We start from the raw sequence: 13623 nt of genomic DNA on the forward strand, positions 1-13623 counted from the left end.
TAATAAATGCTGTGAAGCGCTTTGGGACGTCCTCCAGACGTGAAAGGCGCTATGACCAAACGTAAGGATTTTCTTTACTAAAGTGTGCTTCCGCGTCCCGCCGCAGGTGGCGCTGTTGGCAGCGCGAGCGTTTTGTGTGTCACAGCGCCCCCTGTGGCGGGTCTGGGTAAGGTTGTGCGGGGAGGAGGACTCGGAGCCGCTGGTCCTCCCGACTACCCATCATGCTGTTCGCAGCCGCGGTCCTCCGGCTTCCCGTGGTTCAGTGGGAAGGTGAAGCGGGCGGACAGGGGATCAGGCCATGGCGGCGTACCTGACTCACCAGCAGAAAGTCCTCCGCCTTTACAAGAGGGCGCTGCGGCACCTGGAGTCCTGGTGCATTTACAGGTGACCTTCCGCTCTCTGTGGCCGTGTCGGGGGGAGGGGGTTGTTGGGGAGGGGGGGAATGTGCTGCTGTCATTTTGTGTTTTAAATGTCTTTGAATGTTATTGAATGTTATTGGATGTCATTGATAGTTGTACATGTGTGTAACCCCCCAGGTGTCAGCCTGGCTCAGGGGGTCACAGAATACAGAGAGAATCAGCTGAGCTCAGGCACTGGGGATCTCAAACTGCCTTCACCAACAACATTTCTCAAGTAACCGTCTCGGCATCTTTCTATGTCTGATACTTGTGCCACTGGGCACCTCTCCCCCCCCACAGCCCTCTTGTCCCCCGCCCCCGCTCTGGTGCAAACCCTTTACTGTCCAGTGCCTTGGGGTGTGTTCCCAACTTAATTGAGTGACCAATTTATTATTATTATTATTACTTTTGAAGCAATTATCCCTCGGAAACGCGATCAGCCAATCGACTAACAATCGGGTTCCTACTTACTGCTGGTAAACAGGTATGCGGAGTAAGGAAACTTGCCCAACATTTTGCCCTCCCGGGAATCAAACCCAGGTCTCCCGCTTGCAAGGTGAGTGCTGTAACCACAGAGCTACAGCACACCACAGGTCCAGCCCACCTCTGACGCTCCAGTGCAGTGCTGGGAGAGCGCTGCTTTATCTGAAGTATCGCCCTATGGATGAGACATTAAACGGAGGTCCCATCTGCCTGTTCAGGTGGATGTTAATAATAATAATAATCCTTGCATTTAATAAAATGCCTTATCGCATTTCAAGACGTCTCAAAGCACTTCACAGAATATACTGTAAAGTGAATTGACTGTATATTTTGTGGGCGAAAAGCAGCAGCTAATTGCGCACACACCATATCCCACAAACAGCCAAGTGAGCATGGGGGTGTCAGGCTCATGGAGAGGACATAAGGTTCAGAGTTCTGGATAGTCTGCATCCTGTATAGGGAAGAGCTGGAGAGTCCTGTAATACTGCAGAATTGTGGCACATTCTTGAATAGGAAGCAGCTTTTCTGCATTGGTTAAAAGTAACTGGTTTCCAAGTGAAGATTGAATTGAAGAATTTTCCTCATATCTGAGCTAGCTTAAATTTTAAGTCAAAAAGACTATGTGGAATTTCAAGCCTCAGATGTCAGCTTTGCTCAGTTGGTTCAGAAGATTGTGTGGGTTCAAACTCCATCGAGGTTGACACTCCAGTGCAGTGCTGGGAGGAGCACTGCATTGTTGGAGGTGCCGTCCTAGGGATACGATTCTCTCTTCCTACGCACATTAAAGATCCCATGGCATTGTTCAAAAAGGGAAGAGTTTCTCCTGGTATTCTGGCCAACTGTTCCCCAAATGAAATTGGTCCAGGCAGTTTTCTTGTTGGCAGCTATTATGGAAATCACAGCACAGAAAGAGATCATTTGGCTCACCATTTGTTGTTGTTAGTGACGCCTCCTCCACCAGATTTGCCGGCTGATCCATTTCCCATGCTAATTTCCTCAAATATTTGGCCAATTCCCTTTCAAATTCTATTATGCTTGCTTTAGAGACCTCGGATACCACTTCACAGTCAATTTTGTGGATTCAGGCATGTGTCATATTTTACATGAAAATGCCCGTACCTTTTTCTGGTTCAATTTAAAGTTCTGAAGATGCTGTTCCTACAGTTGCTCTTTTACTTTTTGTCAGATATTAAGGAAATAGTGTCTGTCATGACTGGTTCAGTAAGAGTTCCTAGTCTGGATTCTTTAGGTGGGGAAATATTTGATGATATTAACGGTACTTTATTTGGAGAACTACTAGACCAACTGTGGAAAATCAGCTTCACCAGACCATCATGCCTGTGCTGGCTCTTTGGAAGAGCTACCCAATCAGTCCCACTCCCCCTCTCTTTCCACATGTGCTTGCAAATTTTTCCACTATTCAATTCTCTTTTGAAAGTTGTTATTGAATCTGTTTCCACCATCCCTTTCAGGCAGTGCATTCCAATGGGTAACAACTCTCTGTGAATATATTTTAAAAATTCTCCTCGTCTCCCCTTTGGTTCTTTTGCCAATTATCTTGAATCTATGTCCCCTGGTTACCGATCCACCTGCCAGTGGAAACAGTTTCTGCCTATCTACTCTATCAAAACCCCTCATAATTTTGAACACGTCTATTCAATCTCTCCAATATATTCAACGAGCTGTACCTGTGCAGCTACGTTTGCAACCAAAGGATCCAATATGGAATGTAGATTGACCACACAGACAGAAAATTCATCTTTATATTCATCTGGGAGGGGACTCATTGAGGATTTGGCGCTTTAAAAATGTAAGTTTGTGTTGCCGCAGCTTAGCTTCGTCTGTGTTTATTTTGTTCCTGTCGCTTGGCTACGTACGTGCTCTGTGACACAGGATGCCACACCAGGTGTAACTGCAGTATATGCATACATACATAGTTGCTCTGTGATGCACAATACACCTGTGCCACTTTGACTCGGCGACCACCAGGTGTAACTGCAGCGAAAAACGCAAAACTGAAAATAACTCCTGAACAATAGAAGGTACCTGAAAACAAATATGCTCGTGTCACTCCCAGGTGCAAGATCTTTCTGATGAGGTATAAATCTTGTTTCTACGTCAATCGGTTATTGAGATCCTTCTTGAAGCACAGAGACATTGTCATTTTATTATTATAATTATATATAACATATGCATATATCAATAGAAGAAGATAGATAGAAGAAGATAGATAGATTATGTTTTCCCACTGCCTTTTTCAATTTAAGGTTCTGATAATGCTGCTTATGTAGTTGATGCGAACTGTGAATAAGTAATTTTTTTATTAAAGTTATGACTTTTACATTCTTTTACATTTTATGATAATTGGAACATTTTCTCCTAATTAGAGACAAATACCGTTTTTACGCCTGCCTGCTGCGATCAAGGTTTGACGAAAACAAAGATGAAAAGAACATGGTGAAGGCCACCAAGCTGTTAAAAGCTGGTGAGGAGGAATTCTGGACTAACCAACATCCTCAGCCCTACATTTTTCCTGAGGCCCCTGGAGGCACATCCTATGAGAGATATGAATGCTATAAGGTGACCAGTGAAATTCATTGCTAGCGAGAATTAATATTTCAAATTTAATGTATGAAGGTGTATGGATTTTGAAGGAGGTGTGATTATGTAATTAACATTCATTTTGTGGTTTATGCAATATGCCTCTGTTTTTAACATTTTTAAAAGTAATCCGCCTTTTTTATTTTGTGAACAGTTTTTCCAAAACATGTATATAAAAAACTGTTCTTATACTGGAATGCCATAATTGCATGGGCAAGTAATACAGTATACAGTATTGAGGTTATTCATTAATGAAAATGATCATTATGCTTTGAATATTTTTTCTCTATTTTAGTTTTATGAGTAAATACAATGAAGGTAGGAGAAATCTCAAAACACAAAATACTGCGGATGCTGGAAATCTGAAAACAGAAACAGAAAAACCTTTTCAGATTTCCAGCATCTACAGTATTTTGTGTAGTGTTCCCAGTGACTTCTGTTTTTGTTAGGAGAAATCTCAGCCTGTGATCCAGAAATATATTAGTACATCTGAGAGATAAATTCCTACCTGTTACAATTCCTACCTGTAGGGTTTGATTTCCAATCAATGTGTACATTGCATTGCATTTAACATGCCAGATGTATCTAATTAATGTGTGCCAAAACATTGAATATGGCTCAATGTATAATAGACTTATGTTTCTGTCTTTTTTTAAAAAAAGTTTAATTAATATTTTCAATTGTGGATAGGTTCCTGAGGCATATCTGGATTACTGGCATCCATCTGAGAAGGCGATGTATCCCGATTACTTTGCCAAGCGAGAGCAGTGGAAACAGTTGCGTCTCCAGAGCTGGGACAGAGAGGTACAGACGCACTTATTGCATTGTTCTATGTATGACTTCTATGTTACGGTGTCACAAAGTGATTGACCTAGTTACATGAAGTACTTTTCTATTAATTTGCAGAATTTATTAAAAAATGGTCTTCAGACATTACATGTTGGCACATTGAGCACCAAAATCCAATGCATTGCTAACCTCAAAGACTGCAGTAGTTTCATGTAATTCTACCAGCACTTAAGTTCATGTAAATAAACATCCACAACTTATACATGTTATTCAGGGATAGCTTTTAAAATCTGCTTTGTGACTTTTTTGTTTCACTTAAGCTAATACTTGCCACATATCCTGCCCCTTTTAAATAAACATTTTTGACGATGCTTTCGTACCTGATGTACCTTTACCAACAGCAAAATTTCTGTTTCTTTGATTGCCTGATTTTGATGTGATGCAGTGTCCCTCAGGGCTCTGTCCTCGATCCCCTCCTCTTCACCCTCTATATGCTCCCCCTTGGTGACATCATCCGCAGACATGGAGTTAACTTCCACATGTATGCGGATGATACCCAACTCTACCTTTCCTCTTCTACTCTCAACTCCACGACCACCGATGTCCTGACAGCTGCCTGTCCGACATCGAGTCCTGGACGAAAGACAACTTTCTTCAGCTCAATGTGCGTAAAACTGAGGCCCTCCTGATTGGCTCTCGTCAGCACCTCCGCACCTCAGGCGCTGACAGCATCAGCATCCAAGGCTGCACTCTCCACCTCTCAAAGCCAGTCAGGAACCTCGGCGTTTTGTTCGACCCTGAGCTGTCCTTTCTCCCTCACATCCGCACCACAACTGGCACCGCCTTCCATCACCTCCGGAACATCGCCAGACTACGGCACTACCTCACCCCTCACGCTGCTGAAACTCTGGTCCACGCTTTTATCACCTCAAGGCTGGACTATGGGAACTCTCTCCTCGCCGGCCTTCCCGCCACCTCCCTCCACAAGCTGCAGGTCATTCAGAACTCTGCAGCTCGTGTACTGTCCCGCACCAGGCTTCGGGACCACATCACTCCCACCCTCGCTCGCCTCCACTGGCTCCCCATCCCCAGAGGATCGAATTCAAGATCCTCATCCTCACCTACAAGGCCATTCACGGCCTTGCTCCCTCCTACCTCTCTGATCTACTATCCCCCTACCTACCTGCCCGTACCCTCTGTTCCTCTGGCTCCGGTCTGCTGCACATCCCCCGCCCCAACCGCCCTACCATCGGCGGCCGGGCCTTCAGCCTCTTAGCCCCGAGGCTCTGGAACTCTATCCCCCAGTGCCTTCGCCGCTTCCTCCCTCTCCTCCTTCAAGGCCGGTCTCAAGACCTTTCTCTTTGACCGAACCTTCAGCTCCCCTCTCAACTCTCTAACCCCTCCTCGACCCCTCCCTTCCCTCCCTTCACCCTGACCATTTCCCCCCTGCTCGGGTCCTGACCCAACCGTCCAGCGCTTTGGGACATCCTCCCGACGTGAAAGGCGCTCTATAAATGGAATCTTGTTGTTGTTGTTGTGGTAGTACATTCTGATCACACTGCAGTGTGAGCTATTTGATCACAGTAAAGCAACATCCAATTTTTGCTGTCTCTCAAATACTTGGGCATTGCTACTGAAATCTGATAAGAGTGTTTTCAGGACTGCTGTTTTCTCCACCAGGTCAGAGACCTGTGTCCACCTTATTTCCGGACTGTCACCAGTGCCTTCTTAGCGAGCTGCTAGAAGGTGCACTGGAGTCGAAGAATCGAGTTCTCCCCATTCAGAAATGTTCTCCCTGGTGTGCACAGTGTGAGGGATTAGACTGTGTTACTCTGGTATATGGCACAATACATCTATGAATGTCTCTCATTTCAGAGGCTATTTTGATTGGGGTAAAATCTGTGTTTGTGTGCATGTATATTTGTGTTTGTGGTCTAAAGTAGAATGTCTTTTTATGGGGTCTGGTTATTGGATATCTGGAACTTTTGATTAATTTCCTCTGTTGTATAGGTGTTGCAGCTCCAAAAAGAGATAGCCGATAACCCAAAGAGTGAGGCCCTACCCCCAGCTCGGAGGGAAGAGGATCTGCCCCCATTGTGGTGGAACATTGTCACTCGACCCCGTGAAAATCCGACATGAAGACTCACACCAGTACAGGTGGAAGGAAACGGGGAGACAGCATTGCCAACTGTAAACTATTTATCTGTAGAGTCCTTATCTGGCTCTGGTTTCCTTGATAAGTGGAAGAACTGAACCCTCTCTGAAGCATTTCTCTAAATTCAATAAACATCAAAAATTAAATTGTTTCAATCTTCTTTATACTGGACAACAAAGAACTGCTATAGACTGGATGCAACCAATTTGGCAAGAAATGGAACGCTAGTTTTATGACCAAATTAACCAGTCATTCACCTCATAGCTGCTTGCGACTTTGTGTGCAAAAAGATTGCCACGCAGGTTGGGGATTCTCAAAGGATAAGATTGTCTAAGAATTCTTCATCCAAACCTCGTTTGATAATTATATAAAAATAATTCTGTAATTTGAAGTAGCACCTGTCACATTGGAAGGTTGTATTTTGTAGATGAACTCGCTGCCAATTTGTTCACAGCAATCAGCCATGGAGTGAGTGACCAATTTTGTTTGGGTTGGACACAGGGAGAAACTCCCTTCTCTTTTTGAATAGTGCCATGGGATCTTTAATGTGTCCACCTGAACAGGCAGATTGTACCTCGGTTTAACATCTCATCTGAAGGATGCACCTCAGTCAATATAACTTACCCCCAGCACCTCATTGGAATGTCAGTTTAGACTATGTCAGTTCAAGCTCCTTATGGGGCCCACAACCTTCTGACTTGGAGGTGAGAGTGCTACCAACTGAGTCAGGCTGATGAACTATGATTGGTATATTAGTGTTGTAATTCATGTCATGTAAGTACAGAAGGGACTTGTGTCTATTGCACCCAGGTTTAAACTGCTCAAATGTAATTTAGCTTGGGATCCTCTGCAGTACTTTGATATTCAATTCTCTTGGTTACATTCTGAACCAAGATCTTGGGAGATGAAATGGCTTCCAGTTTGCTGCAGCACATTTGTTCATGCATTTAACGTTTTGAATTTAGAGAGCTGAATTGATTTTTCAGAGGCTTTCTTTTCTCAAATATTCTTTGAAATTGTAATAGACAAGGAGGAAGTCCATTGTAGAGGTGTTTATAAACATTGTCCACTGTGTTGGAAGTTGGCAGTGGCAGATTCTATTCTCATCTATTGCCAGCTTCTAATAAATCCCTTTTCATTTCTGGATATATTGACACAATTGAGCTCAATCACTTAGTTGTTTTAAAGTGGTGTTTTCACCAATAATATACTTACAATCCATAAAGGGATTCTCAAATATAATACTAATATGCCACTGTATGACATTTGGGCACACTCAGTAACGCACCACAATTACTTTATAAAGGGAGCTGTAACCCATAAATAACATGCAGCTAAGATTATCTTTAAAGATTCAAAGCAAGTGTGGGAATGAGTCTCAAGATTTTCAGCAGTAAGATTGGTTATATTAAAGCAACATTTTATATATGTATGTTTACATACCGTAATACATAAGTAGAATATGGTAATGTTTTAAGTCCTGATTCCAAATTGATATAGGTATACTCCACACGCCTAATAATAATCCCTCCAAAAATGAAACAATAATAAATTGGTCATTTTCAATCCACTACTGTTTGTGGGACACTGCTGTGCGCAACTGGCTGCCGTGTTTCGCCCACAAATATACGGTCAATTCACTTTACAGTCTATTCTGTGAAGCGCTTTGAGACGTCGAGAAGAGGTGAAAAGCGCTATATCAAATGCAAGGATTATTATTATTTTATTATAGCTACCGACAAACAGTTGGGGGAGTGCAAATCGAACATTTTTTTTAACAGAATGCCCAGGGAAAGTCTGAATAACAAATCCCTGACAGTTAGTGATTTTAATCGTAGTTCAGAGCTCCGTCTACAGCAAAATGAATAATAATGTGCAGTCCAGTTATAGTTAATGAGAACCTGAGGAAGTGTGGGAATGAGTTCAAAAGCTCAAGTGATATTCCAGGATTGTTCACATAACGCAATGGATTTGCAAAACCATTGTATGGCCCGATACTGCAACTGCCGTATAATACAATTGCATGTAGGCAAATCGAAACCCGCTCATTCTCTCCCTCTAATTCAAGGCCTATCCCACCACTTAACCTTGTTGACTCCGCTTTTGCTTATCATTCCCCTCACAGACCTTTCAGCTTCCATCAGCTTGGATGTCCAGCCAGCAATGTCAGAGACTTTAAGACAAATTCCCAAAGTGAAATGCACAGTATAAGTTTAAATTGTATTGCTGTCTGTTGTGCTGAAATAGCCTTCTGTGCCACAAACTAATCACCTTCAGATATTTACTAATTTAAAGAGGGAGTCTATCAGAACCACCTTTAAAATATGAATTAACAGTGGCCTTTAACATTTTTGTTATAAAAATGATGCTGAAACACACATCGAGGAATAGCTTGGAGGAACAAATGAATCTTATGGTTTGAAGGAATTGATTTAAAATATATAAAACTGGAGTGTCAAAGATTAATGAAAGCAGGTATAAAATGAATCTTATTTATGACATACATAAACTGAATATAAATGTATATCAATAGTGTTGATTACAGAGGTACTTTGGAATAGGCTCTGCAATGTCCTAAGAGCTGCAATATCCGCCCGACCTGCCCTACCATTGGTGGCCGGGCTTCAGCCTCTCTGCCCCCACACTCGAACTCCATCCCATGGCCCCTTCACCTCGCTTCCTCCCTCGCATCCTTCAAGTTCGGTCTCAAGACCCTTCTCTTCGACCGTGCCTTTGGTCTCCCTCCCACCTCTCTGCCTTCCCTCACCCCTACACCACCCCTCCCCCATGCTCGGGCCCCGACACCTAACTGTCCAGCGCTTTGGAATGTCCTCTTGATGTGAAAGGCGCTCTATAAATGTAATTTTGTGGTTGTTGTGGCTGTTCATTCTGTGGAATGTGCTAAATTTATAGCATCCATTATTGGTAGATTAGCAGTCCCAGTGCTTACTACCCTTCAAAGTAGACCAGTATTTTTGCTCTGACATTTTTAATGTAAGAAACTACTGGATCAATTGCATTTATAATTATTTTATTATACACAGATCCAGTTACAGGAACCTGGCTGAGAATGATAAAACTGAACACCAGGTGGCAGATTTGACTGGCAGATACCTTGAGATTCAGAATTTGCAGTCAGTGGTTTGCAAACAGGTACTCAGGTTGATAACACAGTATCTACAATCTATTTTCGGGACATTCTACAGTAGTCTCACATCAGTGTATCAGCTTTCGTCATTTACTATATTGCTAGATTATATAATGAACTTCAGAATGCGCAACTCATAAAAGGATAGACATCACAGAGTTTTGATTGAGTCAATAAGGAGAAATTATTTCCACTGATCAGTGAGTTAGTGACTGAAAGGATTCAATTTAAGAGTTAGCAAATCAACGAATCGGGAGATTAGGAGGTTTTTTTTCATGCACAGAAAAGTTAACAGACAGAATCCATTTTAGCTTTCAAAGGGGGCGAGATAGATACCCAAAAGGAGTAAGGGTATGAGAGGGGAAAGGGCAGGTAAATGGAACTGAAATGATTGCTCTTAAAAGGGCGAGCACAGACACGATGGGCCAAATGACTGACTTCCATGGAGTTCTGTAGCTCAGTGGTCCTCAAGCGAGAGGAGCTGAGTTTGATTCCCAGCAGGACAAAATGTTTTTAAGAAACCTCAATTTTAAAATTAATGCAAACTGTATGAATGCATTTTCCAATATTACATTCTTGATAAAAAGGGGAAAATTAAGTCCTTGTGGGAATAAAATAACTTGTTCATAAACACCCTTAAATATGACCCCATTTACAGAGAGCTGACAAGCCTTAGGAGGTGCAAATTGAAGTCTGCATCTGTCTGCAGATAGACAGTCCCTAAACACTACAGATAAAACTCTGTGATACACTTTGAGAAGTTTTGACATGATAAAGCACTGTACCAAATCCAAGAATTACTACCTTACCTTAGTGGACCACAAACATATCAGATTGTACATGACTGTACATAAATAGTGTTTATTCCTCAGTACTGATATCCCTTACTTTCATGCATAAAGATGAAACATGGAGTTACATTCTGACATTTCATAATTTCATATCCTCCATATTATGAAGTCCTGTAGCTCAGTGGTTAGAGCACTTGCCTCACAAGCGAGAGACCTGGGTTCGATTCCCAGCAGGGTGAAACCTTGGGCAAGTTTCCTTATTCCACACACCTCTGTGTACCTAGCGGTAAGTAGGAACCCGGTTAATAATAATAATAATAATCCTTGCATTTGATATAGGGCTTTTCCACGTCGGGAGGACGTCCCAAAGCGCTTCACAGAACACACTGTAAAGTGAATTGACTGTATTTGTGGGCGAACGCGGCAGCCAATTGCGCACAGCAATGTCCCACAAATAGTCGTCGATTGAAAATGACCAATTTATTATTGTTTTGGGGTTTTGGAGGGATTATTATTAGGCTCTGTGTGGAGTAAGGAAACTTGCCCAAGGTTTCGCCCTCTGCCTGGAATTGAACTCAGGTCTCTCACTTGCAAAGCGAGTGCTCTAACCACTGAGCTACAGGACTCGGTTGTTAAATCGACTAGCGGATCACTTAAAATAAATAATAATAATTTGGTCACTCAATCCACAACTGTTTATGGGACATTGGCTGTGGCATTTCACCCACAAAATATACAGTACATTCATTTTACAGTATATTCTGTGAAGCGCTTTGAGGCATCTCAAAGGCGTGATAAAGTGCTATATCAAGTGCAAGGATTATTATTATTAAATCTCTATGGATTCTATAAGAGCACCATACAGCTTTCCTCAGTTAGCACTTAGAACTGTTATCGGTTCTACATGTTGTATAATGCAATATAAAGGTAGTTACTGGGAACTTCAGTTGCAGTTCTAATTTTAGTCACAACAGGTCGCAAACCCAACAAAGCTTTCGTTCATTTACTAAATCACTTTTTCTGATATTTACATATGCTTTCCTCTATTTGATGAAATAGTCTCCAATTATCGATATGTACTGCGTCAATTAATGTTCAATTCCTAGAGGTAATTGCACTGTCTTTTGTAATTTTTTCAGTTTTTCATCTGAATAGCAAAGCTGGACTTTCTTTTGGATACATGACTCAATGGGATAATTGCAAGGGGCGGCGGGGTTGGGGGGGGTGGGTTGGGAGGAGGAGAAAAATCTTAGTGCACATGTCAATTTTCAGTAAGCAAAATATTGCCTAGATTTGCAATGTCCCTGAAAGTAGAGATTGGCATTACATTTCCTTGTAGTTAATTGCTATATATTTAAGGTAGTTAATTGGCTGCCGCGTTTTGCCCATAAAATATGCAGTCAATACACTTTACAGTATATTCTGTGAAGCACTTTGAGATGTCTTAATGAAATGATAAGGCCCTATATCAAATGCAAGATTTTTTTATTATTATTACGTAAACTAAGCATCACCAAAGAGAGAGACTTAATAACATAGACCACATGATATAAAAGTCCTTTTTCTATTGGCTGCATCACAACAGAAGGAGCTAGAAATCTAAAGCAATACATCATGTACTGACAATTTCAAGGGCAAACTCTTTCTCCCACAGAATACCAACACTGGAGAATTGACCTACAAAATGCTCAGTTATTCGAAACATCCAGAAACCTTAAGTGGAAAGAAATCTTGTGCAGATGAGACTGGGCTAACGTTTTATTTTAAAACGTTAAAATAAAAACAAAAATGACTAAAGCAAAAGCAGGTTTTATGTCAAGAACAAACTAGTTCGGATATTAAGAATCTATTGCTAGAATTTGCTGACTGGTGATGCCCCAATGTGAGCATCAATTAATGGTGCTCAGGAAGGTGTTTATCGGTTGATACTGTATTTAGCCATCTGAAAGACTTTAGGGAAGTATGATATGCTATCCTAGGTAGTGTGGCGTGGGAAGATCAATAAGTCTTGATGTAATGTGCTTCCTAAATTCAGTCTCCCTAGTTACACATCACAGGAATCAAATGAAGCCCAGGTCCCATTTGATCTCATCCTTCTTCAGAATACCCACGTATCGTCCTTCCATTGCAGCATTGAGTGGTTTCTTAAATGAGTCCAGGGTCTTTTAGTACAATAGCCTGTTCTTCAGCCTGTTGCTGGATTTCATTTGCCAGTGTAAAATTCATTTGCAGTTTTTCTAAATCAGCCAGTCATTAACGCTGAAATTCTTTCTCTGAAAGTGAATAATAATGCTTGCATTTGATATAGCACCTATAATATCACAATGTCTCAAGGCAGAGGTCATTGTGGAGCAAACACAGCATCTAATTTGGAGACTGTAATCAGTAATTAAGTAAGTGGCCAATTTATCTGGGGAATTGTTGGCCAGGACATCAGGAGAGACTCCCTTCTCTCTTTTTGAATAATGCCATGGTCCTTTATTGTCCACCCATACAGGCAGACAGGACCTCAGTTTAATGTCTCATCTGAAGGATGGCAATTCTGACAATGCAGTGCTCCCCAATATTGTATCAGAGAGTCAGCCTCAAACACAAACTGCTCATTTGCTAATGTTCTCATACTTCTACTCTAGGAGAACAGAGCAACAAATAATGTGATAATGAAAAGCCAGCTTCCTTAACCAACAAATTCAGATAGAAATTGCTGCTGCTTAGAGCCCGGTCTTCTTCTACAGTATTATAATAGATTTATTTTGTCTTTCTATTTCTCTGAGAAAATCCAGACAGCAGTGCACTCAGAACACAGTTGGAAGCAGAGCCACTTTGGATAATTTGTAGGAACATCATCAATTTCAAACTGCAATTCTGGAATTGAATATTTCAAAACGTTCTAAACATGTTGTTTCAAAAAGCCTTTTGCTATCAGTCGTGGCAATTTACACCAATTCTCACATATTGTATTTTTTTTTAATTTACTTTCATCTATGTTATATAAATCTAGATCCATTTTCATTGCTTTTGCCCATCACTAATACAATACCATTTTCCGAAAGAGATGGAGCTATTGATAGCCGACACTATATCATACTGTAATGGTCAAATTGTTAGACCAGGAGGTATTGAAGAAAGGCTTTCATAACAATAATAAGCCCTTGAGACGTTGATAGAATTTTGTAAAATGCAGAAAATAATGAAACTAACATGAGAAGGCGTTTCGGCTAAATAAACCCAAAAGGGTATTAGGCAACTACTCCAATC

General features: G+C 41.5%; 1 protein-coding gene and 1 non-coding gene across 2 annotated transcripts; both read left to right on the forward strand.

Moving 5' to 3' along the window:
* Positions 1-222: 222 nt before the first annotated feature.
* On the forward strand, positions 223-6572 carry ndufb9 (NADH:ubiquinone oxidoreductase subunit B9). The gene is made up of 4 exons (XM_007903427.2): positions 223-384; positions 3269-3461; positions 4173-4286; positions 6282-6572. Exons 1-4 carry the CDS (start codon positions 299-301, stop codon positions 6408-6410), a joined length of 522 nt encoding a protein of 173 aa, XP_007901618.1. The 5' UTR covers positions 223-298; the 3' UTR covers positions 6411-6572.
* A 3960-nt stretch (positions 6573-10532) lies between these two features.
* trnav-cac lies at positions 10533-10604 on the forward strand. Its single transcript has one exon. It is a non-coding gene; the product is annotated as a tRNA-Val (tRNA).
* The last annotated feature ends 3019 nt before the right edge of the window (positions 10605-13623 follow it).

This window comes from Callorhinchus milii, unplaced genomic scaffold, assembly GCF_018977255.1.
Source record: "Callorhinchus milii isolate IMCB2004 unplaced genomic scaffold, IMCB_Cmil_1.0 Scaffold2, whole genome shotgun sequence".
NCBI lineage: Eukaryota > Metazoa > Chordata > Chondrichthyes > Chimaeriformes > Callorhinchidae > Callorhinchus > Callorhinchus milii.

Excerpts from the sequence above, each read along its gene's own strand:
- ndufb9 (XM_007903427.2), top strand. The coding sequence starts at position 299 with ATGGCGGCGTACCTGACTCACCAGCAGAAAGTCCTCCGCCTTTACAAG. Across the intron at positions 3,462-4,172 it reads AGAGATATGAATGCTATAAG|GTTCCTGAGGCATATCTGGA; the intron begins GTGACCAGTGAA and ends AATTGTGGATAG. Across the intron at positions 4,287-6,281 it reads TCCAGAGCTGGGACAGAGAG|GTGTTGCAGCTCCAAAAAGA; the intron begins GTACAGACGCAC and ends TCTGTTGTATAG.